This window comes from Athene noctua, chromosome 3 (assembly GCF_965140245.1).
Source record: "Athene noctua chromosome 3, bAthNoc1.hap1.1, whole genome shotgun sequence".
In the NCBI taxonomy this organism is placed as follows: domain Eukaryota; kingdom Metazoa; phylum Chordata; class Aves; order Strigiformes; family Strigidae; genus Athene; species Athene noctua.
In genome coordinates, this window is record NC_134039.1 from 88439531 (window position 1) to 88465660 (window position 26130).

Sequence of the window (26130 nt, forward strand, 5' to 3'; positions counted from 1 at the left end):
AGCGGGAGCGGCGCGGAGCGGGGCGGGGGCGGCGGGGCCGGGCCGGGGGGGGCGGCGCGGCGCGGAGTGGCGGATCCTCCGCGAACTCGGCCCCCGCCGCCGGCAGCGGGTGTTAGTTTAAGGAGTTGTCATGGCAACGCGGAGCCGGTGCGCGCGGAAAGGGGCGGGCGGAGGGAAACTTCAGAGGCGGCTGCTCCGGCCCCGCCGCCGCCGCCGGCCGGGCTCTCCGCTGCCCCCGGGCCCCGCTGCCCTCCGGCACCCGCCGGGCAGTGCTGGCCCCCGGCGCACCCCCGCGGCCGCGCTCACGGCCCCGCCATGCCCCGAGGGACGCCCCGAGGGCAGGGGAGGGCCCCTCGCCCTGGGCTGCCGCCACAGACACGGCCCCGACCCGCGGCCCCGACCCACGGCCAGCCCCGCGCTGCCCCACAGACCCGCCCCACGGCAGAGCCTGAACTGTCCCACGGCCACAGCCCAGGCCCGCGGCCCAGCCCTGTGCGGCCCCTCCAGCCCCACCGAGCCCCCGGAAAGCGCCGGCCCCAGCCCACCCCGCTGGCCCCAGGGCCGCTGCCCCCGCCGGGGGGACCCCCCCAGCCCCAGGGAAGCCTCAGCCCGGCGCTGCTCGGGGTCGGCCAGTCCCCCGCGGCCCATCCCCGGTGCCGTTACCTGGCACGGACCCGCCTGCCCCGGCACTGTCCGGCTCTGGCGCCGGCGGAGCTGGAGGCTGCAGGAAACCCGCGGCCGCCAGCTCGGCCCCTTTCCTGCCAGGAAGGGGACACCCCCGGTCCCCGCCAGGCTACCGCCCCGCTCTGCACCCTGCATCCGTCCCACCACGGCCGCGAGGGCTGGGGCAGCAGCCCGGGACACACGGACAGACAGACGTCGTGGGCCAGGGCCCGGCCACGGGGTCCCGCCCGCACACGCGTGGCCGCAGGGGCACGTCTGCGGGGTGCTGCGGGTGCTGCGTGTTGTCGGGGCCCGCGGCACACGCAGCTCAGGGGTCCGCGTGCATCCGCGGGGGTCAGGATGTGCCTCTGTGTTCTATCTGGGGAGCCAGGAAACACCTTGCCAGAGCTGAGATTCTCCCTTCCTGTGGGAGCATCACGGGCCAGGAGGAAGCCCCACCGAGAGGCCGACAGCAGCACGCCGGCCGCACCGCCCGCCGCGGAGCCGGATGGACAGACGGACGCAGTCCCGGGCCGGGACGCTTGCGGGGGCACAGTCTGCCCAGGGCAGGCGGCGGTGGGACCAGCTGGGCCGGGCCGGAGCAGCCCCCTCCCCTAATGCCATGTCCCCCTCCAGAACAGGCTCCTGCCTCGCCCCAGGCAGCAGCTCTGTGGCTGCCCAACAACCGTCGCAGCTCTGGGCAGGGGCAGTGCCCCCACAGCAGTCACACCCGCCTCGGGGAGCCCCGGGGGGAATGGACCTGCCAGCGGGCTGCAAGGCCTGGCGCGGCTCTTCTCCCCACCCGTGGGACAGCTTCCAGCACCCCCAGGACCTGCGCTTGGCCACAGCTCCCACCATCCTCCTCCGCCCTCCGAGGGGAGCCGCAGCCACCCAGGGATGTCTTCCCACTACACAGCCAGGTCAGCGTTGCCACCTCAGAGGCTCGGAAATAGTGTCCAGGCTCTGCCTTTGGCCTGGTTTTGATCATGAGATGTTTAGTTGCAATTCTTTGCATATTTTTTAGCTCATGGAGGCAAACTTCCCGGATTTCCTTCACAAACCTGGAGAGCCGAGAACGCACTGTTCCCATGAAGCTGACATGTTCCCCCAGTGCCATGACCCTGAGCGTTTTCTGAGTCCTGCAGCGCCCACAGCAGCGGTTCAGAGCTGGTGCTGTGATGATGTCTGCAGCCCCACAGTGTCAGGAACGAGTCCCAGCTGCACAGGAGGAAACAGGTCCTAGGGCCATAGGAATGGGACCAGACCCTGGGCACAGGGGAGAGGGATGGGCACTGTGCTCACAGCCCTAAGAACCCCTCCTAGACAAACCTACACGGGAACAGGTCCTGGCTGCATGATACCGGGAGCAATGAAACTGTGAGGGGTGGGGTAGGGCAGAACCTCTTTCTTCTGGCCAGCAGCCCCTGGGGAGGGCAGAAGGGGAAACCCTTACCCTGAGCTGTGGCGGGGCAGCCCACTCCTGTGCTCCTTTACATCACAGCCCAGGTGCAGGGCAGCTCGATACCAGCAGCATCTGACACATTGAATGTGGCAGCTCCCCTTGAGACCAACCAAGTGTGAAATAGAGCCAGGATGAGCTGGAAGAAGAGACATTGCTCAGGGGAGAGCGGCCTAAAGTGTGCTCAGCTTAGGGGACCACACGGAGTGAGCAGCACTAGGAGCCCCCACAGGCAACTGCCCCACAACCCCTGCAAGCCAGAGCAAGCCCGGGCAGTGGAACACCATCCCTCCTTCTGCCCCTTAGGGAAGTCCCCGCACAGTCTGTCTGTGTCCACGCAGGGATGAGGAACACATGAACACAACACCAGACAACCACGGGCCATGCCGGTCCTGGCTGAGCTGCAGCCTCCAGAGAGACACACGCGTGACACCACGTGTGCAAGCACGAGGCAGGTCACGGCTGGTGCACAGCGCAGGAGGCTGAGCCAGCACGCGCCAGGCTTGGGCTGGGTGCAGGGGGAGTCCCGGGTGGGGGCTCTGCCGTGGGGCAGGTCACTGGCGGAGCACACACCCCCCTGGGGAGTGGGCAGCGGGCTCAGCAGGGCTGGGGTGTCCCTGGGGCTGGCACGGGGCAGCGACTGCAGACGAGTCCTGTGCCTTGAAGCACGGGGCCTCGGTGTGCAGAACAGAGCTCGCCGCCTGCCTTGCTGTCTCCAAAGGTCAGAGAACAAGTGCAATGCAAATGCTGGCGAGTGGGAAGCAGCAGGAAGCCGTGTCTCCCAGACAGGGGAGCGGAGCCAGGCGGAGGCAGCGCCCATCTGGTCCCTCCAGTCTGGCAGCCAGGAGGATACTGGAGACCACAGAGGGACCTGGGGAGGGGGGAAGGGGACAGACACAGCAGGGAGCGAGGGCACCCCAAGAGGAAAGAGCTCAGCTGATGACTGTGGAAAGGCCGGAGGAGCAGAGGGCAGGAGGACCTCGGGGGCTGCAGTGGGGATGCGCGTGGCTCAGCTTTCTGCCCACCCTCGAGCTGACACGGCTGCTGTGGCTTCACGGGGGGATGCCACGCAGCGCCCAGGGTACAGGTACCTCTGAATCCCCCACCTGGTGCACGAGCCGTGCTGCACAGCAGTGCGCCTGCAAGCCCTGACAGGGCCCAGCCCAGAGGACAGCTTGGCTCCCCCCTCCTCCTCTGAGCCTCCCTACTTCACACTTGCTCTTCCCATCAGTAACTGGCCCATGGCACGGGATGCAGGGGGGAGGCTGGCTGAGGCCCCCTCTGTGCTGCCCCGTGGAGGGAAAGACATGGCAGCGGCACCTGCTCCCACGCGCGGGTGCACATGGAGGAGATCTGCACGCGAGAGCCAAGGGGCCGGGTGGGAGCCAGAGGGCCAGAGCCGGGCTGGCAGTTGCCGTGGGGCCAGCAGCATGCCCAGCAGTGCTGGCGGCACAGAGGGGATCATGTCTGGCCATGCCAGCTCTTTCAGCCTCCATCCAGGTCCGGTCTCCAGGAAGGCCACGACATGGGCAGGGAACTTCCTGGGCAGCTCTGGAAGAGGCTTTCGCTCTGGCATTGGTCAGAGTGAAACACAGCTGTGGCTGCCCCTCCCTGGAAGGGTTCAAGGCCAGGCTGGACGGGGCTTTGGGCAACCTGGGCTAGCAGAAGGTGTCCCTGCCCTGCACAAGATGATCTTTAAGGTCCCCTCCAACCCAAAGCGTTCGATGATCCTGTATACCAGCAAAATGCCTCTCTCACCATACAGTGACACCGCTTGTCCCAAGGCACTCTGAGTGCTTAGGGACCGGCTCCAGGGAGAGGAGCACTTGGCTCCAGCTGAGCAAGGGCGAGGATGGGGCTAATGCCTCGGGCAGAGTGTGCGGACAAGCCTGTGCACTGGACAGCACTCCAGCCGCGGGTTCACCGCTGCTCCCTGCAGCCCTTGGTGAGGGCGCTTCCCGCTCTGAGAACTTCCTGCTCAGAGCTTTGCTAGAGTCACGCTGCTGAAAGCTCTGGCTGGAGATGATGCATCACCCTCCACCTCTGATGATACAAAAACATCACAGTGTGACTCCTCAGCAGCACTGGCTCCCTCAAACAAAACCTCGGGTCTCTGTGGGGTTCTGAGTCCCACAGACTGGTGAGCGAAGTTCAAGGTCTGGGCCCTTATCTGCAAGGTGCAGCATGGCCCCATCCAGCACAGGGAGCCTGAAGCTCTGCGCTAAGGCCATGACTGACCGCATGCTCCTCGGCATAGCGACACTGTCCCCAGCCAGGGTGAGCTGTGTCAGCTGAGGGACAGCTTGTCAAGAGCTCTCCAGGCCACCCTGCTGGCCTCACCGCCTCCTGCCCTGAGCACCGCTGCTCCTCGCCGGGCCACCTCTGCGAGCACAGGTACAGAGTGGCCCAGACACCCACAGAAGGCACACAGCACTCATCCCCCACATTGCCCTCCCCAAGGTGGGTGCCTGAGGCGCTAAAAGGTGCAGGACAAATGCAGGACAAGCTCTTGTGTTTTCCAACTCTTGGTGACAGCAGAAGGTGCAGCTGTCTCCTTTCCCTGAGCTCATGGTGTAGGAGCAGCTGCTGTGGGACTCTGAAATGTCAGATCTTCCTGGCTGACACAGATAAGCCTTGGGCTCTGCCAGCAGCAGCCTCTGAGCGTGCCGTTAAGGGCAGCCCATGCTCAGCCCTCTGCTTCCCACAGCAGAGGCTTTGATGCGAGTGTGCATCCCACTGTGCAGCTGCCTGATTCGGGCTGTAATCTACCTGGGCAGACAGCACAGGCCTATGGTGAGGGGGAGGGAGGGGGAAGTCCGAGGCCGCTGGCTGCAGCCCATGCGTTCTCAGCACTACCATGCAGCACTACTGCATCGTAGTCACATCTAAGGCATCTTGTGTCTTACCCCATTGCCTGCCCTCCCCACCCGTGCTGTGCTGGGGGGTGGCTCCAGAACACCACCGCCTGCAGAGGGTGCACAGCTTCCAGCAGGGTTAGCCTGCTCTGGAAACCTCCTGTTCTGAGGTCTGGGCACAGTCCCTGCCGTCCTGCTGCTAAGGAGGCTGTGGCTAACACTTGTCACTGAAAATGCCTCTTCTGTACCAGTGCTGGGTGTTACCAGCTCCTCCTCCCCCCCATCCTGGCGAACACCCATCCCTCGGGCACTGGGCTGCTGCAGTGGGCTGCCCTGAGCGCCCGCCTGTTAAACATCAAGTCTTGGCAGGTGCCTCAGACAATCCTCAACAGAAGCTGAACGTTATTGCAGGAGTTAACAATGCTTTTACTAGGACACAACCATCAGCAATGCTGTGCTTAGGGTCAGGCAGCCTGGTAACATAAAAAGCATCACCTGCAGCTCCCTGTGCCACAGGGCAGTTCTGGCTCTCCCTCTAACCAGATCGCACTGTCAGGATGCTGGTACAGCCTTTGCCCACTGTCCTTACCTCAAACCTCTACCCCAGCTTTTGTTTTCCTGTACAGAAATTCGCTTTGGTGCTACAGACACTTGACATAATGAACTCTCCCTTGGCCTCTTTTCAGGTTCACACTTTGACTCTTTTAATGCCAATCTGTGCTTTTCCCAGGAACTGCAGACCACCCTGCCTCACGTGCAGAAATGCTGCAGGCCCCTGAGCACAGCGACATGCAGCTGTCTTCTGCCCAGAGTTTATGTGAGACTCTCAGCCCCCCTGGTGCTTCACAAAGTACATTTGACCTCACATGACAGAAGACTTTATTCCACCCCACGGAGCACGGCCAGCCCCTTACTCTCAGCCTTCTGAGACTATTTTTCATATAAACATATTTTCAAAGTAGTCTCTCTACCAGCCTGCAGAAAACCCCAAACACAAGTCCTCACCAGCCTTGCAGCAAGAAACAACTGCATCTCCTCCGGGGTGCCACCAAGGTGTACAATTTGTGTACTCCCAGGATTCACAAACAAGCCAAACTCTTGCAGTGCCCCTTGGGAAAACAGATGCTGCTCTCCCAGATCGCACCAGCCAGCTCCTCTGCCTGCAGAGCAGGCCACGTGAAACGGAGCCCATCTCTGCGCTGCCCGCAGCGGGCAGCACCACCCCAGCTGGGCTGAGGCAGGGCTCAGCCTGAACAAAGCACAGACACCTGGTACCTGCCTGTGGTCCTCCTGCGGGGGCTGCGAGGCCTCTTGGTCCCTCCTGCCCCTAAGGCTGGGTGTGCCCCTGTGCCCTGGGGGGCAGCGAGGCACTCTGACCTTCCGCAGCCAGGCCACCAGCCAGCCTAAGCTGCGCTTGACTGTCATGTTCAAAAAGTCACGGCAGTCAGGCAAAGTCCTCAGTGACTGGACAAAAGGGAACATCATGCCCATTTTTAAAAAGGTAGAAAGGAGGACCCTGGGAACTACCAACCAGTCAGCCTCGCCTCTGTGCCTGGTAAAATCACGGAGCAGATGGAAGACATGTTGAAACATATGGAAGACAGGGAGCTGATCAGAGACAGCCAACGTGTCTTCACCAAGGGCAAATCGTGCCTGACTAATCTAGTGGCCTTCTACGATGGAGTTAACAGCTCAAGGGAAGAGCTACAGATGGCATCTACCTAGACTTCTTCTGCAAGGCCTTTGATGTGGTCCCTCACAACATTCTTGCCACTAAACTGGAGAGAGACAGGTTTGACAAATGGACTGTTAGATGGATCAGGAATTGTCTGGATGGCCAAAGAGTGACAGTCAGTGGCCAACAGGTTGAGAGAGGAGATTCTTCCCCTCTACTCTGCTCTCATGAGATGCCCCTGGCAGTGGTGTGTCCAGCTCTGGGACCCCCAGTACAAGAAAGACATGGAACTGTTCAAGCAGATCCAGAGGAGGCCATGGAGACAGTCTGAGCTGGAAACCCTCTCTTGCGGCTGAGAGTCGGAGTTGTTCAACCCAGAGAAGAGAAGGCTCCGGACAGACCTTACTGCAGCTTTATTGCACCCCCCCTAAAAGAGGCTTGTAAGAAAGATGGAGAAAGACTTTTTACCAACGCTGTAGTGACAGGAGAAGGGGCAATGGTTTTAAACGGACAGAGGGGAGATTTAAATGAGATCTAAGGCAGAAATTCTTCCCTGTGCGGGTGGTGAGGCCCTGGCACAGGCTGCCCAGAGAAGCTGTGGCTGCCCCCTCCCTGGAACGGTTCAAGGCCAGGTTGGACGGGGCTTTGGGCAACCTGGGCTGGTGGAAAATGGCCCTGCCTGGGGCAGGGCATCAGAACTAGATGATCTTTAAGGTCCCTTTCAGCACAAATCATCCTGTAATTTTACAACTCTAATGTTGTCTAATGACACACCTCCTCCAGCCCAGCCCTGCTCCAGACGGGCCGGCACACTCTGCGCCCAGCCCAGCTACCCCGCGGTGGCCAGGGGCTGTGTCCCGATGGGAGACCTGCAGCCCCTCGTCTAGAAAGTGCACACAGCTGCAGCAAGCGGTGCCAGGCCAGCTCAGTGTGATCTTGGTTTGCTGAGCCTTAGTTTCTGTACAGCTCCATGGTTTCCGTTTTTTTTCTTACATGGCTTGTCCTAAGGCCTTGCCCTCTGTCACAGCCACTCTGGAAGGTCTGCCGCCTCCTGCCAGCCCTCTCTTCTTGCTGAGGGGTGCAGCAGCACCAGGTCAGCTCGGCCCAGGCACTTTGACCTCCATCCCCTCCCCGTAGGCCCCGCTGCACCGGCTGGAGAGGCTGCAGTCCCGTGGGGGACCCACTCCTGCCCCTGAACAGGCCACCCGCTGCTGAAGGGGGTTGCTCAGGGCCCAGCCTGTGATTGTGTCCCCACTTGTGTCCGCAGGCAGGTCCTGGGCACAGCCTCACTGGAGGTGGCCATCCTGGCTCTGGCGGCTCAGGGCTGGAGGCTGCTGTGTCCTGCCAGATCCCCAGAAGAGCCTGTGTCAGTCCTGGGGAAGGGGAAGGGGAAGGGGAAGGGGAAGGGGGCCTCGCAGCACCTGGCCACACACGCTGAAGTAATCTGACCTCCCCAGAGAATTAATTTCTGCAGGGAGCCTGTGGCACAGGCCTTTCTGGACGTTTAGTTAACCAAGGCTCACAGGGGCCAGCATCTGTCCCGGATATTGCCTGAGATGCCATTGCACATGCTCAGCCCTGTTTGAGCACCACAGATTCCCTGGGCTCCTCTCACAGCAGTGAGCCATCACCCTTGTGCCAATGCCATAATCGCTGTGGGGAGCTACTCCGTCCCCATGTGCCATTGGCCTACTCCAGTCCAACATCCCCGAGCCAGCAAATCCTCCTGGGGACAGGCTTGTGAATGGAAACCATCTGCCCTTGGAAGGAGGAGCTTGTAGGGAGACAACTGAGGTGGGTGGAGCGAGATGTTCAGGGCAGGACTGGCTTGGGATGGAGTGGGGAGACGAGGAGGCTGGCAGAGGAGGACGGTGTCAGACCTGGATGTCAGACACGCTCCCTGCCCTGCGACAGGAATGAGCCATTGCCGCCTGCCTCTCCGGGGTTCTGCTGGCAGCACCTGCCCCTTCCCGCTGCTTAATCACCATTCTCTACGATAATGAGGCGACAGGTCCTTAAGGGAAACACGCCTTCTAATTAAGCCCTTAATTTGGTGACATTGCACATTTCCAGAGGCTGCCTCTGCCTGCCTGCAAGGACATCATGTCCCTGCCTGGCCACGGCGCAGCCTCTGCCCTCGTGCCATGGCCCTGCTAGAGCCACAGGGCTGCCTGCAAGCGGCGAGAAGAGGCAGCAGCTTCGGACCCACTGCAGCTGTGGGAGAAATAGGAGTGCTGAGGCCTACAGGCTGAGCTGGGGGGTCTCTGACCCTTGGGTGGTGGGGTTAACAGATGTGGGCAGGGGTGGTTCATCGCACCCTATGAGGGCTTTGCACAGACAGCAACCCGCTCCCTCTTGGCTCTCAGGAAGGAGCACTTTGAATGACACAGGCACAGATCATGGCAGAGGTTTCCACTCCCAGGTCCCTGCTCTGTCGCACTTGCTCATGGCAGAAGGGCCTCCTGCTCCCTTTGGGTCCATGGAACCGAATGCAGCGAGGCTGGGGCGGCACCATCTCTGCTGTCTGGCACTGATGGTACCAGGGGTTATTTCTGCAGGGACTGGCTTTGGCCAGATAACCGTAGTCTGTCACCTTCGTGCTGCACCAAAACACTGAGCCTTGCTAGCACAGGCTGGAAGAGGCCGGCAGGTTGACAAGAGGCTGACTGTGAGCCAGCAGCTTTGCCAAGGGACCAGGAGCATCTCCCTTGGGTGCCCACCCACGTGTCAGCACAGCACAGCATGGCATGGCCTGGTGTGTCACAGAATCCCAGAACCATCTGGGTTGGAAAAGCCCTTGAAGCTCCTCCAGCCCAAGCATGACCCTCCCCCTGAGCGTTCCCAACTCCCCCAGATCCCTCAGCGCTGGCTCAGCCCGACTCTTCAACCCCTCCAGGGATCCCGGGGACTCCCCCCCTGCCTGGGCAGCCCATAAGTGTCCACACTGCAGAGGCATCCCACACGTCACGGGGAACACTGGGCTCAGGGAGTGGTGCCCCACCACCACGTCCTCCATGAGAACACAGGGCCAAGTAGGGCACGGCTGCTGCCCAGGGCACGGGCAGCCGGGACCCCGCAGCACAGCAGGATCTGGGACAGTTTCCCAGCCAGAGCTGGGCTGTGGGGTACCAGAGTCCCTGGAGCAGGGCGGGTCAGGGCTGCGTGCGAGCTGTCTGGCACCACGTGTGGGGCCTCGAGTGGGGGCACTTGGTAACTCGGGGACCGGGGTCATTTCCCCTCCCCACAGCAGAGCCTGGAGAGGGATGGGACCTGCTGCATAAAGCTGACAGCAGCCTCTCCCCTCCTGGCAGCCTGCTAATTAGTGAGGTGCTAAGCCCTGAATATTATTCATTGCTGTGATTACACATTCAGATAAGCACGAGTCGTGCAGTTATTGCCATGTGATTACAGCTCACTCTGGGATTAATCAGGTATCTCTCTCCCTCAAAAACCCTGGAAGCCAGTCGCAGCGATCTGCGGGCGGGGAGGGAGCTGCCAGGATGGAGACAGGGATGGAGAGGGGTGAGATAGGTGGTGGGGACTGTGCTGGTGGCAGGGATGGAAAAGGGATCAGGGTGGCGGCAGAGATGGTGCTGGGGTGGGGAATGGGAATGGGTCTTGGGCTGGGGACAGCGATAGAGATGGTAATTTTAGAAAAGGCAGGTAAGTGGGGTGGGAAGTGACATTAAATCAAAGGAGGCCAAGCACAGTTTGGGGTGATTCCACATGATTTCACAGGGACATATTAACACAGCAGGCTGCTATGAGATCACAGCAGGGTTTGCTCGGTGTGGTGGTGCTCAGTTTGGGGCACAACTCTGCAGCTCTGGGGTTCCCAGAGGCGCCTTTCCAGACGTGGAGGAGCCCTTCCGAGTCAGCAGTGAGGGATCCTCTGCAGACCGCGCCAGAGAGGGCAGTTTCTCCCCAGCCAAGGGAGCAGCACGCAGTGGGTGCTCAGGACATGCTTGGAGGCACCTGTCTGGAGCAGGGCAGGGGCTGCATCTCCCTGCTGTGAGCGCCTGGGAAGTGACGTTCCTGGGCACACCTGCGCTGCAGATATGAGAGGCAGGATCCTCTGTAACCCCCCCCGGGCCAGAGGGCCCTGCCTGCTGAGGTGCGCTGCAAGGGGCAGCGGGGCACAAGGCAGGCAGCCGGGGCAAGGGCATGGCTCATGCCAGAAGATGAGCAGTTGCCCCAGACCCCGCTGGCACAAAGGCACTGCCTTACATCTGTAGCCTGTCCAGGGAGGATGTAGCTGCTTCAGTCATAAGCCCAGGGCATGAAGTGCCCCAGGAACCAAAGCTCTTCAGGGCTGTGGGGCAAGAGCCACAGCTGTCTGCCTCGGGGCAACTTGGAGAGAAGTGTGCAAGGGAGGTGCTCAGTTGCCCCAGGAAACATACTGCAGAAAAGGGGCAACATGCCACGGCATTGCTGAATGTGATGTAACTGCCCCAGATCTGCTTGGACTGAGCTCCAGGGACAGCGAGTGCACCAGAGTCTCCTGTACACACGTGAGATGGCATCTGGGCACAGTGTTCCCCTCCTCACCATCTCTGGTGTAGGCACATCCTGGCATGCTCACATGGATACTGAGTACAAAGGCGACGCAGACGGGGCACGCTGCCAAGCCTGCCTGCCTTCCTAATCCAGCAGTGCCGGGCAATCGCCTCCCCCAGTCTCTGCCACGACTAAAGCTCTACGTGGCACCTGCTCCCTGTAAGACACAGGCAGACCCATGGCAGAGCAGAGCAGCCAGCGAGCACAGCCCTGTCCACAGGACCATCCTGGGCACAGGCTGTGACACATAAACCCATGAAACAATGGGAACACAATCCTAACGCACAGTACTCACAGGCAGAGCAGGACCCTGAGCCCAGGGCACCCAGAGCGCACACTGTGCACTCACACCAGCCCAACCCTGGCATCCTGACACAGTGACAGTGTTCTGATCCCCAAAGAGCATGCACTACCACAGCCAGCTCACACCATCTTCCTTGTCCCCATCCCCACCAACTGTTCCTTAGGAGCTACTCTGGTAACTTCAAGGTCATGTCCTCGTCATTACGCAGGCCAAAAACCTGGTTGTGATGACTCATGTCAATGTACCTCACCTTTGGCACCAAGGGCATCTGTTCAGCAAAAAGCTTATAGGCAAGGGTCCCCCGGGGCAGTGAGGTCACTCCACATTACATCGCTGCCTTTGCTGGAATGGCCACAGAAGGCTGGGAGCACGAGGAGAAAAACAGACCCTGAAGAAGTGACGCACTGCTGCACTGCAGAGAGCCGCCCCCACAGCGGGCACAAGGGCACGAGCCACACAGCAGGTCCTGTCACCCAGCTCCTGGCCAGGGGGTCTCGGTCACCACAGTGGGTGGCACTGAACCAGTGCTGGGCGAAGGGAGCAATGGAGACAGTCCACTGAGCACCCCACAGACCGTGCCCCAGGGAGCCGCACAGGACTCAGCCGCACAGGACGGCACTTTGAAGCACGCCCCAGCTGCACGTTTGCTCTTGTTGGTTTTGTACCTGCTTGTTCCTAAACAATACATAAACAGGCCCTTCCTTCTTCTGGCTACCGTCTTTCAGTGAGTGACAGGGTAAATCGATCTGCAGTCACCACCCGCACAGGGATGGAGGCAAGGCCCTGCAGTCACATCCAGGAGTCTTGACGCAGCCTCTGCGATGTGAGAGCCGCGGTGCTGCCTGGTCAGGATTGCCGCCCGGTGGGCTGCAAACCAGCTCAGCAGCTGCAGGAGACGCTCGGTGCGGGACGGGCTTGTGGGCCGAGGTCAGTGTCACTGCACAGGGCGTGCCGCAGGCTGCCCTGAGCTGCTCCCAGCTCCCCACCCTGCCAGCCCAGGCCGGCAGCAGGACGCCAGGCCCTCACCCCCAGCCAGCACAGACAATCTCCAGCCTCTATTGCACCACTGAGAAGTCAGACATCAGAGCAGCAGAAAGAGCTCATGGTGCAGAGATAAGCTGACATCCACGCAGGTGTCATGGAGCACAACCCCCGGCCTCGCCGGCTCTCTGTAAAACCTCTCCTGCAGCCTCTCCCCGTGCCCTGGGTGATGGACCAGCACTCACTGTGATACATGGGATTATTACACTCAACACCGAGGCATTAAATATTGAGAAGCAGTTAAATGCTCATTAGATAGATTTAAACATTGAGACCCAAAGAGCTATTAAATATGCAGTGTGCAGGGTGGGGGGATCTGATGATTGACTGCACGCCATCTCCTTTGTGCAGAGCTGCTGCAAGCTTCCCAGCCCATCTGAAGTCTCTCTGCTGTAGACGTGTCTGCTCCATCTTCTGAAATGTTATCTCACAACAGCCTCTCACAGCTGCAAGAGGTGGGGGAGAGACAAGCTCTGGGAAGCAGCAGGGTGTGGAAGAGCAGCTCAACGTGATGAAGAGAAGTGCGTGGCTCCATCACAGAGTGGCCCTGAGCAGAAAGCAATCTACCAGCATACAGCTGTGGTGGTCCCAGCAGCAGTGCTGGAGCTTTGCTGTGGGGCTGTACAGGGCCAGGAAGTCCTGGGGGCACAGCATGGCACCGGGCAGCTGGGCTTCTGGGCTCCAGGCCACCCTGCAAGTCCTCCTCTCTCACCACCCAACCTTGCTCTGCTCTTATGGGCACCCTCTCCTCCCCACTGCCAGTGCTGCCCTGCACAACCCTCAGCACCACAAACGCCCTCCGACAGTACTACAAGCTCTGCCCCCATTCCACGGCCACTGCCTCAGCATCCAGGTCCAAGCATCAGCCACCCCAGCCCGGACCCCAAGGCCCCAGGGGCTCCCCCAGCCTGTTCTCCGGGAGCCTGCTCCAGGGAGCAATGAGAGGGCTGCTGGCTGCAGGCCTGGAGCTGTCTGAGGCCTTACATGTCCCCAAACCCAGGATGCACTGCCTGGGGCTCAGCTCACCCTCCTGCTCCAGGCAGAGCAACAGGCTGCACCAAGCAGCACCCCCAGTCCTACCACCAAGCCTGGAGAGTGGCTGGGAGAGGGTCTTGCACGGCCTGGCCAGCTTGGGGCTGGCTGCGGATGGGGACCCATCAGGGGGCTTTGGAGAGGGTGGTTAGCAAAGGAGAAAAGCTGGGCTGCCAGAAGCAGTTTCTTCCCTTGTAGCACCTTTCCCGGAACACACTGTCTTCCAGACTGCTGTCTCAGAGGCATTCACAGTCTGCCACACTCCTCTCCCCTCGGTCTGTTCTCTCCCCTCCTCACTGCTCAGATCACCCCCGGGGCATTACCTCAGCCCTCGGCCCACAGGGCCCCAATCACGTCCTGCAACACAAACCTTCACTTGGCTCCCATCTGGGAAAAATAACAATTTCCCACGTTACTGTGGCTGGCACTGAGAGTATCGTGCTCTGTTCCTGACAGGCCGTGGCACAGCACTGGTGCTGTGAGCAGCCAGCATCGCCCTGCGGTCTGCTTCCTCCCTCTGCTCCTACTCACTCCGCTGCACGCCCAGTCTGCTTTGCAGGGAAGGGATCTTCCTGCATGACACGCAACCTGCTTTATTTAAAGACCAGTCACAAATTATTTCTGCTGGGGCCCTAGTCCCAGCCCGTGCCTGCACTCTGTGTCCCAAGCTTATTCCAGGCAGCAACCGGCAGCACAGAGCTGCACGGGTGCGGGCAGGGCAGCGGGACAGGGTGGGGTGGGACTGGGGGACAGCAGCTGACTGGGATCGCGCAGCCACAAGAATGCCAATCACAGAGGTAAGAACACGGTGCAGGGGCTGAGGGGCTGCTTGAGGCGGGTGGTGTCCCTTCAGTGCTGGGAGTTCAGAGGGGAGAGGGGGCAGGTCTCAGACAATGGGACTGTCCTGCCTGGGGAAGGGGGCCAGCTAATCCTGGGTACCTGGAGTACCAGGGTACTTGGTCCAGGGAAGGGCACCTGGGTGCTCTGGTTGCAGAGGGACCTGCTGGCTCTGGCCCCTGGCTGCATGACAACACCTCGCACACGGTGGGGGGCAGAGGCGCCCTGCCAGGGGCCTGGCCCTGGATTGTCAGCATCCAGGACCCCTGGGCAGCAGGCACGGGGCATGTGTGCGGAGGGTCCCTCATCAGCCCACAGTGGGTCCTCACAGCAGCCCACTGCTTCCTTGAGGCCAGGTAAGGAGGGCCAGGATCAGGGAAACACCCCGGCACTCACAGGTGACCCATCCACAGCACCATGTGCTACTCCTGTCCCCTTTCCATGCAGCATGCCCAGTGCCTGGGCACTGCAGAGCCCAGCTGAGAGGCTGCTCAGGAGAGCGCTGGGCTCCTGCCACGGCTTTCTACAGCCTCCAGCTCGACACGCCTGGAGCCCAAGGCATGCAAGGGCAGCCGCAGCCTCTGTAGCACTGCTTTCCTCTCCCCCACATGAAGCAGAGGGCAGGGGACTGCTGGGCCGTGCAGCACGTGGCTGGGCTCCCTCTGAGCCCTCTCCCCATCTGCCTTCCAGGCACATCACCATGTGGCACGTGGTGGTCGGGGCCACCCGCTTGACTCAGCTGGGCCTGGAGGCCCAAGTGCGCAATATTAAGTGGCTGCTGGTTCACCCACGCTACAGCAACATCACCAAGAGGAACGACGTTGCGCTGCTGGAGTTGGACCAGCCCGTGCAGTGCAGCTACTACGTACAGCTCGCCTGTGTGCCCGATGGCTGGCTGCGAGTGTCGGAGCTGACAGCCTGCTACGTCAGTGGCTGAGGGGCCACAACAGTCACATGTGAGCTCCCAAAGAGTGCTCACGTCCCGACTGTGAGCTCAGCACACGGGGGAGGCAGGCTGGGCTTCCTACAGCAGAGGCGAGAGCCAGAGCCTGGCTGCCGGGATGTGTCCATAGAGAGATGGGCCTGGCCCAGGGCCCGCGGCCAGACAGAAGGGAATCGCCAGTACGGTGCCTGTCGCGATGCAAAGCCAAGCCGCAGGGAATGGGCTCACCCAGACAGGGCAGGAGACCTGGCAATGAGCTGCCGGGTATTAATTCCTTTCTGTGCTCGCAGCCGCAGGACCAATGGATGTCCTGCGGGAGGCCCGGGTCCGCCTCATCGACCTCCACCTCTGCAACAGCAGCCGGTGGTACTGCGGAGCCGTCCACCCCCACAACCTGTGCGCTGGCTCCCCGCAGGGCCGCATCGACACCTGCCAGGGAGGAGCCCGTGACAGGGCAGCGCCCAGCGGCACCGCCAGCCCTCTACAGCCACCCAGACACCCCCTGGCGCGGGCTTCGCCGGGCCAGTCACTCTCCGACCGCTGGGCCCCCACCGCTGGCAGGGCTCACCGCCCCTTGCCCAGCGGCAGCTCCTTGCCCAGGGCCCCACTTGCCCCAGAGGCCCGGGACTCTGCCCAGAAAGCCCACCCAGCGCTCCTGGCAGCGCCGAGGTCCAGCTCCCAGCCCTGGAACATCCCTCTTGCACCCGGCCAGTGTCGCCATGCAGAGATGAGCGCCAGCCCTACCCCACGGACCCACCACCCCCAACCAGACAGGGTCCTGTCGGCCCCAGCACCTGAGCAGAGCCTCTGTGCCGTGGACACAGCTCTGGGGGTGCTGGCAGAGAGAAGGAGCCGGCCCTAGTGCTGCCAGCAGCCACCCAACACCACCGTGACACTCTTTCCTCCGCTGCAGGGGGACAGCAGTGGTCCTCTCATCTGCAAAGATAAGAGTGCTAACTACTTCTGGCTCGTTGGGGTGACCAGCTGGGGGAGAGGCTGTGCAAGAGCAAAACGGCCCAGAGTCTACACCTCCACTCAGCACTTTTACAACTGGATCCTGGAACAGATGGGATTGCACTCAGCAGCAAGGGCTGCTCCAACATCACGGGCATGGAGGCCTTTTCTCACCGCCTCAACCCCCTTTCAGAGGCCCAGCCCAACACCAGCACAGCCGGGCAGGTTTAGCTCCTGCCCCTTTCCACTCCAGAAGCTGCTGCAATTCTTTACGCTCCTGCTGGGGCACTCACTGCCTGCGGACCCAAAGGAGCCTCAGTGCCAGAGGCCTGCTCGGTCCTGCCCACACTCCTCTGAGCACACACAAATGCTCAAGTGGACTTAGTTCTTGAAATAAAGTGGCCAAGTTTCACAGCTAACCATGCTGCAGTCCAATTCAGTCTCCTGTGCAAGGCAAGGACTTCCATGTCTGCCACCTGCAAAATGAGGCTGCAGGCAGCCACGTCGGGCACAAAGGGAAAGAGTTCCTCCAAAGGGCTGAAGCCAAGAGGAGGGTGCTCAGAGCCACCATGGGATGGAGAAGACTGGCAAATCGGGGCTAGAGAGGAGAGGAAAAACTGATGTGACATGCAGACAACTCTGGGCTATGCATTAAGGCACAGGAGCTGATGATTAGGGCCTGGCATAAGCCGTAGCTCACTGAACAGACCGTGGGAAACTCCTGAGCAAGACAAGAGAAACTGCTGACCATAGTGAAGAGTGAGAAGCTGACAGGAGTCACAGTGCTGTGAGGAAGAGTCAGATCTCATGGGTAGCTAAGGGGGAATTATGTGAGAGGTGGCCGCACTTCAGAGATAATTGAAGGAAGAGTTGGGGTCATTTTGGGGAGAGGAATCTGGCAGGGACAGCAGTACCCAGGAAACCACATCAGCTAGCTAACAGCACCTGAAACCCCGAATCTGTTCACAGATGGAGCAAACCTGGGAGCAAGAGGGTGGGAAATAACTGGGAGGAGATGGGGGTGGAGAAAGGGAGGAGTCAAGGAAGATGACAGGAATGTATAAGCATGGAAAATGGGAAGGAGAGGCGATAAAGGAGCCAGTCACACCTAAGCAAATGTCTGGTTGGTTTGCTAGTTTAACAGAGCCTTCACTGAATCACCACAGTCTGTCCTACCCTCTTTTTGAGAGCAATTCCAAATCCTTTCTGCGTGGCCCCACTCTGTAGGCGGCGGGGACGTGGGCGCAGAGGCCTGGCTGCTAGCAGCAGCAGAAGGGAACACAGAGGGACCCGGCCACTGGAGACTGCCCGTGTCTAGGGCCAGCGACGGGCGGGAGCGCTGCGTGCGAGTGCGGGTCACGGGGGAACTTGAAGCTGGACTAGCTAACGAGCAGAGGAGATACAGATCTGGGAAGACCCAAGGTCTGTGCCAATTACTGGGTAACTAGCTCGACATCCAGCCATGGATTTAATTGAACTTAATTCCCATGCTAATATTGAAGGGACCATGAAAACGCTGAGCTTGCAAAATGAGGGAGTGATTGTGTGTGTGTGTTTCAGGGCTGAACACCAGTCCCGATCCGCTGGAGAGGAAGACAAGGGCTGGGTTGTGCTCTTTGTGTTGAGTGCTGGGGAAGGTACTGCTCGCTCTCTGTTAATCTGCGTTGCCATTCATGCCCAAGAAGGATGTGTGTGTGTTCCAGAATGTGCTCTGGCTCTTTGGAAGACAAACCAGTCTGTTGTACCTGTGCATGGGAATAGCAGCCACATCCCTTGGACTGAGATGGCAGAAACCTCCCGGGAATGACAGTCCTCCCAGTTCAGCTCCAGCTCTTCTGCACGGAGAAATTCTCTGGCAGGCACATGAGCGGAGTACACACTCACAAACAGAAGGTGCGACGCACACCCAGAGCATGCACACACCCGAACCCCAAAACACACGTCTGGGAGGCAGAGCACAACACACGGTGTTCACACACCCTCAGGGCGCGAGCGGACGCACCACCAGCCGGTGCACCGCCCCACGCAGGGTGCGCACACCCCCCTGCACAACGTACACACACAGGCACACCCTGCGGCACACACGTGTGTGGGTGCATTCCCACACGCACACCCGCACGGGCACCCACTGTGCGCCCACCCGCGTGCCGGCAGCATGCACCCACGAACAGCCACACGTGGGATGCGCCTCCCACAGGGGCTCGTGCAGACTCCCCAGTCCATGCATGCACACACACGTGTCTGTGCACACGTACACATGTGCAGACACACACAGAGGCGCAGAGGAGAGCATTGCACCCCCACTAACATACAGCCCCTTCACACCCCGCTCTCTCCTCAGTCGCTGGCAGGGCCGCAGCCTGTCAGCCCAGCCCTGCCCGTTCCCGGACCGGGCCCACAGCCGCCTCCCTGCCTGCGTTCCCGCAGCGCCGCCGCCGCTGGGGCCTCTCCAGCCGCCTGGACACCGTCCACCTGCGTGTCCTGCCCGTGCCTGCTGGCACCCGGGCGGGTTGGGGCAGTCGGGCGGTGCCCTGCCCGGGCTCCCGTGGCCCGGGTACCCGCACACAGCGCAGACGGCCCCACGCCTCCCGCCCTTCTCCTTGTCTGGTCTCTGAAACACTGTCCCGGCACAGTGGCCACCCCCGAGCGCAGAGCCCCAGCCGTTGTCCCTTCAATGGGGCGCTGCCAGCCCCCTGCATCCTGATCCCTGCGGCCAGGCCCTGCTCGGTGGGCACTGCCATGCCCTAGGAGCAAAGTGGGCTCTATGAATTATGCAGCAGTTTTGCCTCCTGCTGCAGCACCAGCCTCCTCGCTCTGCCTCTGGGCCCTGAATAATTGATGGCAGCGCACATCAGCAGCAGCAGCCCCAGCATTCTCCTGTGCCAGGGACTGGGCTGTCAGGAGGCAGGGGCTGGATGCTCCATGCTCCTTCATGCAGGAGAAGGGCACGGGCTACGAGGACAGCCTGAACAGTGGAGAACAGGGAGCGACGGAACGCACAGTTCTCCAGCACATTAGAAAGAGGTTGTAAAAGTGGGATGGATCCTAAGAAATTCTGACTGGTAACAAGAAAACCTAGAACAGGCTGATTACACAGATTGGGTCCAAACCAGAGTGTCTACATGAGAACATCCAGGCTGGGACATTAGCCATTCTTACCCCCACATTGTCTTTGGGCTGAAACTCCTCCTCTCTGCCTGCTGTGTGGTTAATCCTAGACTGCTGTCGCCCACGCTTGCGCACCACCTCTCGTCCTGCTCTCATCTCATTTTGGATAAACGGAACAGATGGAGGTCTTCAGGACATTCAATCTCAATTCCTGTCTGTGCCCATTTCCTGAGCTTTCTCTGACTTTCAAAAGCAGACACAGCAACAGGGTACAGCCTTCTCAGGGTGCAGAACTTCCCCTTTTCCTCCTCGTTCCTCATCGCTCCCTTCCCCCAGAGAAGTGCTGTTGCACTGTCCCTTCCTTGCTCTGATGACAGGTATCTGCAGGAAATGGGCTCCCATGCCCAGGCCACTTCACTCCTAACATGAAAGTCTGTCATTGCGGTATGAAAACAAACTTTGCTTGAAAAGTGTCCAGACCCTGTAGGCCCCAGCCTTCCCCAAAGAGTGGCACACTCTCTGCCTGTCCCAGGGGATTTTGTACTCTCTGTGCATCTAGATCTTCATTTGCTCCCCTGAAGGCCGGGAGCGGCGGCCTGGGCTGGCCAGACAGGTGGCAGGGGACATGCCCCCAGGCCCCCCGGCCCCAGCGGGAGGCCATCTGCCCGCCAACACACACCGAGGTGTCCCTCTGCTCCCAGAACAGCCTCACTGTTTCCTGGCCCCAGCCCCGGTGCGGCTGGGCGCAGGCTGGGCTGCCGGCGGCCGCGAGGCCTTTTCCCTCAGAGACCCGGGGCCGGACACCCGGGCTGAGCCCGCAGCCCGCGGCCCCGGGCGGTGCTGAGGGCGGTTCTGTGGGGAACCGCTGTGGGTAACAAACCCCCCTCGACCGCAGCACCTGGGGGCTGACCCGGGTCCTAAGAGGCCTCCGGCACCGCGTACGCCGGCCCGGGAGGCGGCTGCGAAGCTCGGCCCGGCCCTTCCCCGGGCGGGCCCGCGGCGGACTGCGGCTCCCGGCGTGCCCCGCGGCTCCCGGCGTGCCCCGCGGGGTGCCCGATCATGTGACCGCCCGCGCGGGTCAGGCGGGCGCCGGCGGGGCCGTTGGTGCCGAGCCGAGCCGTGCCGGGCCGAGCCGTGCCGAGCCGAGCCGTGCCGAGCCGTGCCGAGCCGAGCCGTGCCGAGCCGTGCCGAGCCGAGCCGTGCCGAGCCGAGCCGTGCCGAGCCGTGCCGAGCCGTGCCGAGCCGAGCCGAGCCGTGCCGAGCCGTGCCGTGCCGAGCCGTGCCGAGCCGGGCCGAGCCGTGCCGAGCCGTGCCGAGCCGAGCCGTGCCGAGCCGTGCCGAGGCGAGCCGGGCCGAGCCGGGCCGAGCCGAGCCACGCCATGGGGCCGAGGGGCCGGGCCCTGCCGTGGGCCCTGCTGCTGCTGCTGGCCTTGCGCGGAGCGGCCGGCGCCCCCCCCAGCTTCGTCCTGGTGCTGGCGGACGACCTGGGCTTCGGGGACCTGGGGAGCTACGGACACCCTTCTTCTGCCACGCCCAACCTGGACCGGATGGCTTCCCGAGGGCTGCGGTTCACCAACTTCTACAGCAGCTCCCCGGTGTGCAGCCCCTCCCGGTGCGTGCCCCGCTGCTCCCGTCCCACCTGCTGGCCGGTGCTGCAGGGCCCCGGGGCCGGGGTGGAGGCGGCGTTGGCACCCAGCTGGGGAGCTGCGGTGCTGGGAGGAACGGAGGGGTGACAAACCTGCCGTGTCCCAGGAGGCCCGAAGGTGCGGCTGCTCGGCGAAGGGACCAGTCGAGCATCCCAGCGGGCAGGGAGGTGGCAGCGGCGGCCGTAAGACTGCAGGGCCAAGCTGCCAGTGCCGAGGAGCCCCCGGGGCACCCTCTGAGGAGGCTGAGCACCTTGGCCCGTGCTGCGTCCGGTGTGACGCCCTCTCCTCTCTCTCCGCTCTCTCCTGTAGGGCAGCGCTGCTGACGGGCCGGTTCCAGATGCGCTCTGGGGTGTACCCCGGTGTGTTCAGCCCAGACTCACGGGGAGGCCTGCCGCTGTCAGAGGTCACCATTGCAGAGGTGCTGAAGGCTGAGGGCTATGCCACAGCCATGGTTGGCAAGTGGCACCTGGGCCTGGGGATTAATGGCTCCTTCCTGCCCATCCACCAGGGCTTCGACCATTTCTTGGGGGTGCCCTACTCCCATGACCAGGTGAGGGGTGTCCTGGGTCGGGCTGGGAGAGCGCCTGAGAGGTGAAGCTTGCTGGAGAGCATGTGGGCCATGGTGCTTGCCTGGGTGTGGGTGTCTGCAGGTCAGGGAGATGGGTGCTGGTGGGGAAAGCCAGTTCCCGAGGTGCTTGTATGATAGGGCAGTTCTGCAGAATGTGGGTGCAGGGGAACATACGGCCTTTGTCAAGGGAGGGAGGGTCAGCACCTGGGCTACAAAGAAACATCCAGATTGCTGCCAGGAGAAGATGATGATGGAGCAGCATGGTCCAGGGACAGACCCCTGTGCTTCTGGGAGTGGCCACCCAAAGAGTGCCTGTAGGACCTGGTGGTGGGCTGCTGTGAGACTCTGCTCCCTTCCCCTCACAGTCCTGCAGCACAGGTAGAAGACAGAGTGTTTTTTGTTCTCTCCAGGGCCCTTGCCAGAATCTCACCTGCTTCCCACCCGACATCAAGTGTTTTGGCACTTGTGACCAAGGCATAGTGCCAGTCCCGCTGCTCTGGAACCAGAGCATTGTGCAGCAGCCGGTCTCTTTCCCCGATCTGGTGCCACTCTACAACAAATTCTCCCGGGACTTCATCGCTGACTGTGCCCGACGAGGCCTCCCCTTCCTGCTCTACTATGCTTCCCACGTAGGAGAAGGGGAGGGCTGCTCCGGGCTGAGGGTGGGAAGGGAGCCTTTGTCCTGTGGGGAGTGCAGGGGTCTCAGCCCCTGCAGCCCCAGCACTGTGCTGAGCAGTCATACCTGCTCCTGGATGACCCAGGGTTGCTGTTCCCATGCCCACGTCTCATGGCAGCACCGATCTGATAATGTTCTCGGGCTGCTTCTTCCTGGAGCTTTGCCCATGTCTCTGGGCCAGGAGCCCACTTGGGAAAACTTCCCGCTCTGGGGCTCATCATCCTCTCCCGGGGCTCAGCTCCTTTGTGCCATTGCTGAGAGATGCTTCTGAAGCTTGGGGACAAGCCTCCTCTCCTCTCACGGCTGTTGTCACATATCTCCATGTCCCAGCTGGGGTGCTAACTGTCCCCGGGTGAACTGGGTACCAGGTGCAGCTCTGGGAGTGTGCACAGGCATCTCCTCTGCTCTTCCTCCAGCACACACACTACCCCCAGTTCTCAAGCCAGGAGTACGTAGGGCAGTCGCGGCGTGGGCCCTTTGGTGACGCGCTCTTGGAGTTTGACGGCTCGGTGGGACAGCTGCTGGAGGCGCTGCAAGAAAATGGTCTTGCAAACTCGACCCTGGTGTTCTTCACCTCTGACAATGGGTGAGTGGGCTCAGCAGCGGGGATTTCATCACTGATAAGATTCTGCTGCCGTGGCCTGGGGGACCTGGGACAAAAGGGATGTGGTGAGGCATTGCCAGGTGAGACCCCGGTGACCTGCAGTAAGGAAAGAGGTGGACACTACTCTGGAGAGGACCCAGTGCAGTCCCTGTTCCTGTGACTCAGCTGTGTCCTTCCTCACGGGCAGAGCCCTCGCAGGGTTCAGGCCAGGAGCGTGCAGCAGCCCAAATACACCCCGATTCCCCTCATGTGTGAGTGGCACTGGGCCAGTGCCCTGCTTCGGTGTCTCGCACCCCTTGGCTTCTCCGCCTGCCTCCCGCCTCTTAAGGCTGGGGAGCATGGCAGTGTCACACGCCGGCACCGTGTCTCTCACCACGGCCCGTCGGCAGCACTGGGGAGGGGGTGGCCTGAACCTGCGACGCTGATGGTTGGTGGCTCTTCTCTCACAGCCCTTCCACCATGCGGATGGCTCGCGGAGGCAGCTCTGGCCTTCTCAAGTGTGGGAAGGGCACAACGTACGAAGGTGGCATGCGGGAACCAGCAGTGGCTTACTGGCCAGGCCGTGTCGCTCCGGGTGAGACTGGGCAGCGCTCGTGCCTTCTGCTGCTGATGCCAGCCGAGGTGGCGCAGCAGCTCGCCTGCCCTGGGACAAGCAGAGGGTGGGAGAGAAGTGAGGGTGGCAGGGATGGGAGCGGGATCAGGTGCTTTAACCTTTCCTTGTGCCTTGCTGTGGTGGGTGACAGGAGTGACGCATGAGCTGGCAAGCACCCTGGACATCCTGCCAACGCTGGCTGCCCTGGCTGGAGCAGCCCTTCCTAGAGTTGCCCTGGATGGCTATGACCTGAGCCCCGTGCTGTTTGGGTCAGGGAAGGTGAGTCCTGCGGCTGGTTCGGCCGGCACTGTGCGTGCAGGCCGGGTGCGGGGCTGGAGCTGCGTGCCTGGGGAGTGGGACCAGCTGGCAGTTGGGGACGTCCATGAGCTGGGACCTTCTGTCTGGCCTGGGTCATGCCTTGGCATTCCTGGGCTCCCCCAGGCTGCTTTGCTCTGACAACTGCAACGTGTGGCCCAGCCAAACCCCCGCGGCTGCAGTGGATGGACTGAGCCCGGTAACTTGGAGCAGACAGGGTGCTGCTGCTCATCAGCTTCCCCCTCCAGCCACCTTCCAGCTGTAGCACCGGGGCTCCTGCGAGTCCCTGCAGGCTCTGCTGCTCGTGTCCAGGCTCTTCAGGCTTGTGGCTACACAGGTGAGCTCAGCTCTGCTGCTCCCCACAGAGTCCCCGTCGGACGATGTTCTTCTACCCGCCGTCCCCCGACCCGCTGCACGGCCCCTTCGCTGTCAGGCTGGGCAAGTACAAGGCCCATTACTTCACCCAAGGTTAGTGCTGCTGCCGTCCCTCCACACGCCCAACTTGGTGAAGTCCCGTGCGGTTTTGCCGTCCAAAGCTCCAAGAGGAGAAACCAAGCTGTACCTGGGGGTCTCTTTTGCAGGTTCCTTTCACAGCGATACGACCCCAGACCAGGCCTGCCATGGGCTGACGCCGCTGACCCCTCACCTGCCCCCGCTGCTCTTTGACCTGGACTCAGACCCGGCTGAGAACTATGACCTGCTGCAGGGCAGCGTGGGGCCGGAGGTTCTGCAGGTCCTGAAGGAGATCAAGCTGCAGAAAGTGCTTTTTGAACAGCACATGAGTTTTGGGGAGAGCCAGCTAAGGAAGGGCAGGGATCCCGCCTTGCAGCCCTGCTGCGTACCAAACTGCACTCCGAAGCCTTCCTGCTGCCGCTGCTCCTAGCCGCTCGCTGCTCCGGCCCCTTCTGCTGCTCCACGCTGGAACCCCATCCCGATCCCTGCCCCCACTAACCCAGCTCGCCCCTCGAGCTGCCCCGCAGCTCTGGCCCTGCGACGCCTCTGCCCGAGGAGCGCTGGGGAGGCGACAGCCCCGCCCGGAGCGCGGCTCGGCGCAGCCTCTGCTCCCTGCTGGATGCCCAGGCTGGGGCCTCCTGACAGAAACCCCAACTTGGTCAGGGTGGGACCGTGATGCAGCGCCGTCTCCAGAGCCACAACTGCTCCCTTCAAACCATGGTCAAGAAGCAAAGGGCCTGTCCCTGTGTCCCGAGACCCCCCCCCGCAGCTGGGGCAGGTGGTGCCCCCCTGGGTGGGAGCAGAGCTGGGGCAGCAGCACCATCCCCGGCGAGGGCAGGGCTTGGACGGGCCGTGCAGGACCCTGCAGCTGGCGCAGACGTGCCTGGCGGGAGCGGCGCGGGGCCTGCTCAGCACCCCGGAGCCCTCGTGAGCGCTGCGGGTGCAGGCATGGCCGGCGGCCAGCAGGGCTGGTGCTCTGGCGAGGTCTGTCAGGGACGCTGGGGCTGATCAACAGCGGGGCCAAAAATAAAGTCACTCCACAGGGCTGAGCCCAAGCCTGGTCAGAGGGGAGGGGAGGGTGCAGTGGAGGAACGGACCACTGGTCACAGGGGGCAAGAGGTTTTGGGGACAGTGACTGGGAACACAGAGGGTCTTGGTGTGGCTACTGGCGGGATCCCAGTGTGTGTGTACAGTGCACCAGTGAGCTTGAAACTGGACTCGCACAGCCTGGGAGACACGGATCTGTTTCACACGGATGGCTGGGTAAGGGGCTCGACACCCAGCCGCGAATATCACATGGACTTAAGTTCCATGCTGTTACATGAGGAATCTCTGCACGTGCTGTGCTTGAGTCCAGGGAGCAAAGGTGTGTTTGTGTTTCACTAAAACATCCCATCCTGGTCACCTGGAAAGGCAGGAAAGGACTGGCCTGCGCTTGTGTTTGTATAAGGGGTGGTTACATACATGTGGGTAAAGACATTGCTGTCTGTGTCGACCTGTTTTGCTGTTCACATTAACTGTGTGTCTGTGTTTGTATCTGGCCCTTCGGAATGCACCGTCAGTCTCCTGAACACACCCTGGAACAGCCACAGCCGCCTCCATCAGGCCAGGACAGGAGAAGCCTCCTGGGTGTGACAGTCCACCAGATTCAGCTCTAGTGGATCTGAAAGGAGAAACCCCCGTGTTTAGAAGTCTGGATCTGGCTGCTCCACAACAGAACGGGGAAGGAAACCCGAAGAAACTGCAGCAGAGATCATGGACTGGACAGAGGCAGCAGCGGTGAGGCTGTGAGAGCAATGGGCGGGCTGGCACTGTGTAGTAACTGGACTGTCTGCTAACAAAAGTGCT

The 26130-nt window shown here is 61.6% G+C and overlaps 2 protein-coding genes across 3 annotated transcripts; both read left to right on the forward strand.

Moving 5' to 3' along the window:
- Nucleotides 1-10293: 10293 nt before the first annotated feature.
- ACR (acrosin) lies at nt 10294-19068 on the forward strand. The gene is given in 8 exon segments (XM_074901692.1): nt 10294-10315; nt 14581-14779; nt 15114-15379; nt 15657-15808; nt 16280-16450; nt 17290-17314; nt 17548-17742; nt 18662-19068. Coding segments are annotated over 8 exon segments (1437 nt in total).
- Nucleotides 19069-20690: 1622 nt separating this feature from the next.
- ARSA (arylsulfatase A) lies at nt 20691-26112 on the forward strand. Of its 2 annotated transcripts, XM_074903639.1 has the most exons (9): nt 20691-21040; nt 21384-21492; nt 21583-21624; nt 22053-22271; nt 22735-22904; nt 23372-23496; nt 23666-23793; nt 24195-24297; nt 24411-24712. In XM_074903639.1, exons 1-9 carry the CDS (start codon nt 20808-20810, stop codon nt 24710-24712), a joined length of 1431 nt encoding a protein of 476 aa, XP_074759740.1. In that variant the 5' UTR covers nt 20691-20807. The 2 variants fall into 2 exon arrangements, with proteins under 2 accessions (XP_074759740.1, XP_074759739.1); XM_074903638.1 differs by having other exon boundaries at nt 21384-21624; nt 24411-26112.
- The last annotated feature ends 18 nt before the right edge of the window (nt 26113-26130 follow it).

What these genes read in the sequence shown, in the direction of transcription:
- ARSA (XM_074903638.1), top strand. Translation starts at nt 20,808, where the DNA reads ATGGGGCCGAGGGGCCGGGCCCTGCCGTGGGCCCTGCTGCTGCTGCTG. An exon ending in TTCTTCACCTCTGACAATGG is followed by an intron (nt 22,905 to 23,371) that starts GTGAGTGGGCTC and finishes CTTCTCTCACAG; the next exon opens with CCCTTCCACCATGCGGATGG. An exon ending in GCCAGGCCGTGTCGCTCCGG is followed by an intron (nt 23,497 to 23,665) that starts GTGAGACTGGGC and finishes GGTGGGTGACAG; the next exon opens with GAGTGACGCATGAGCTGGCA.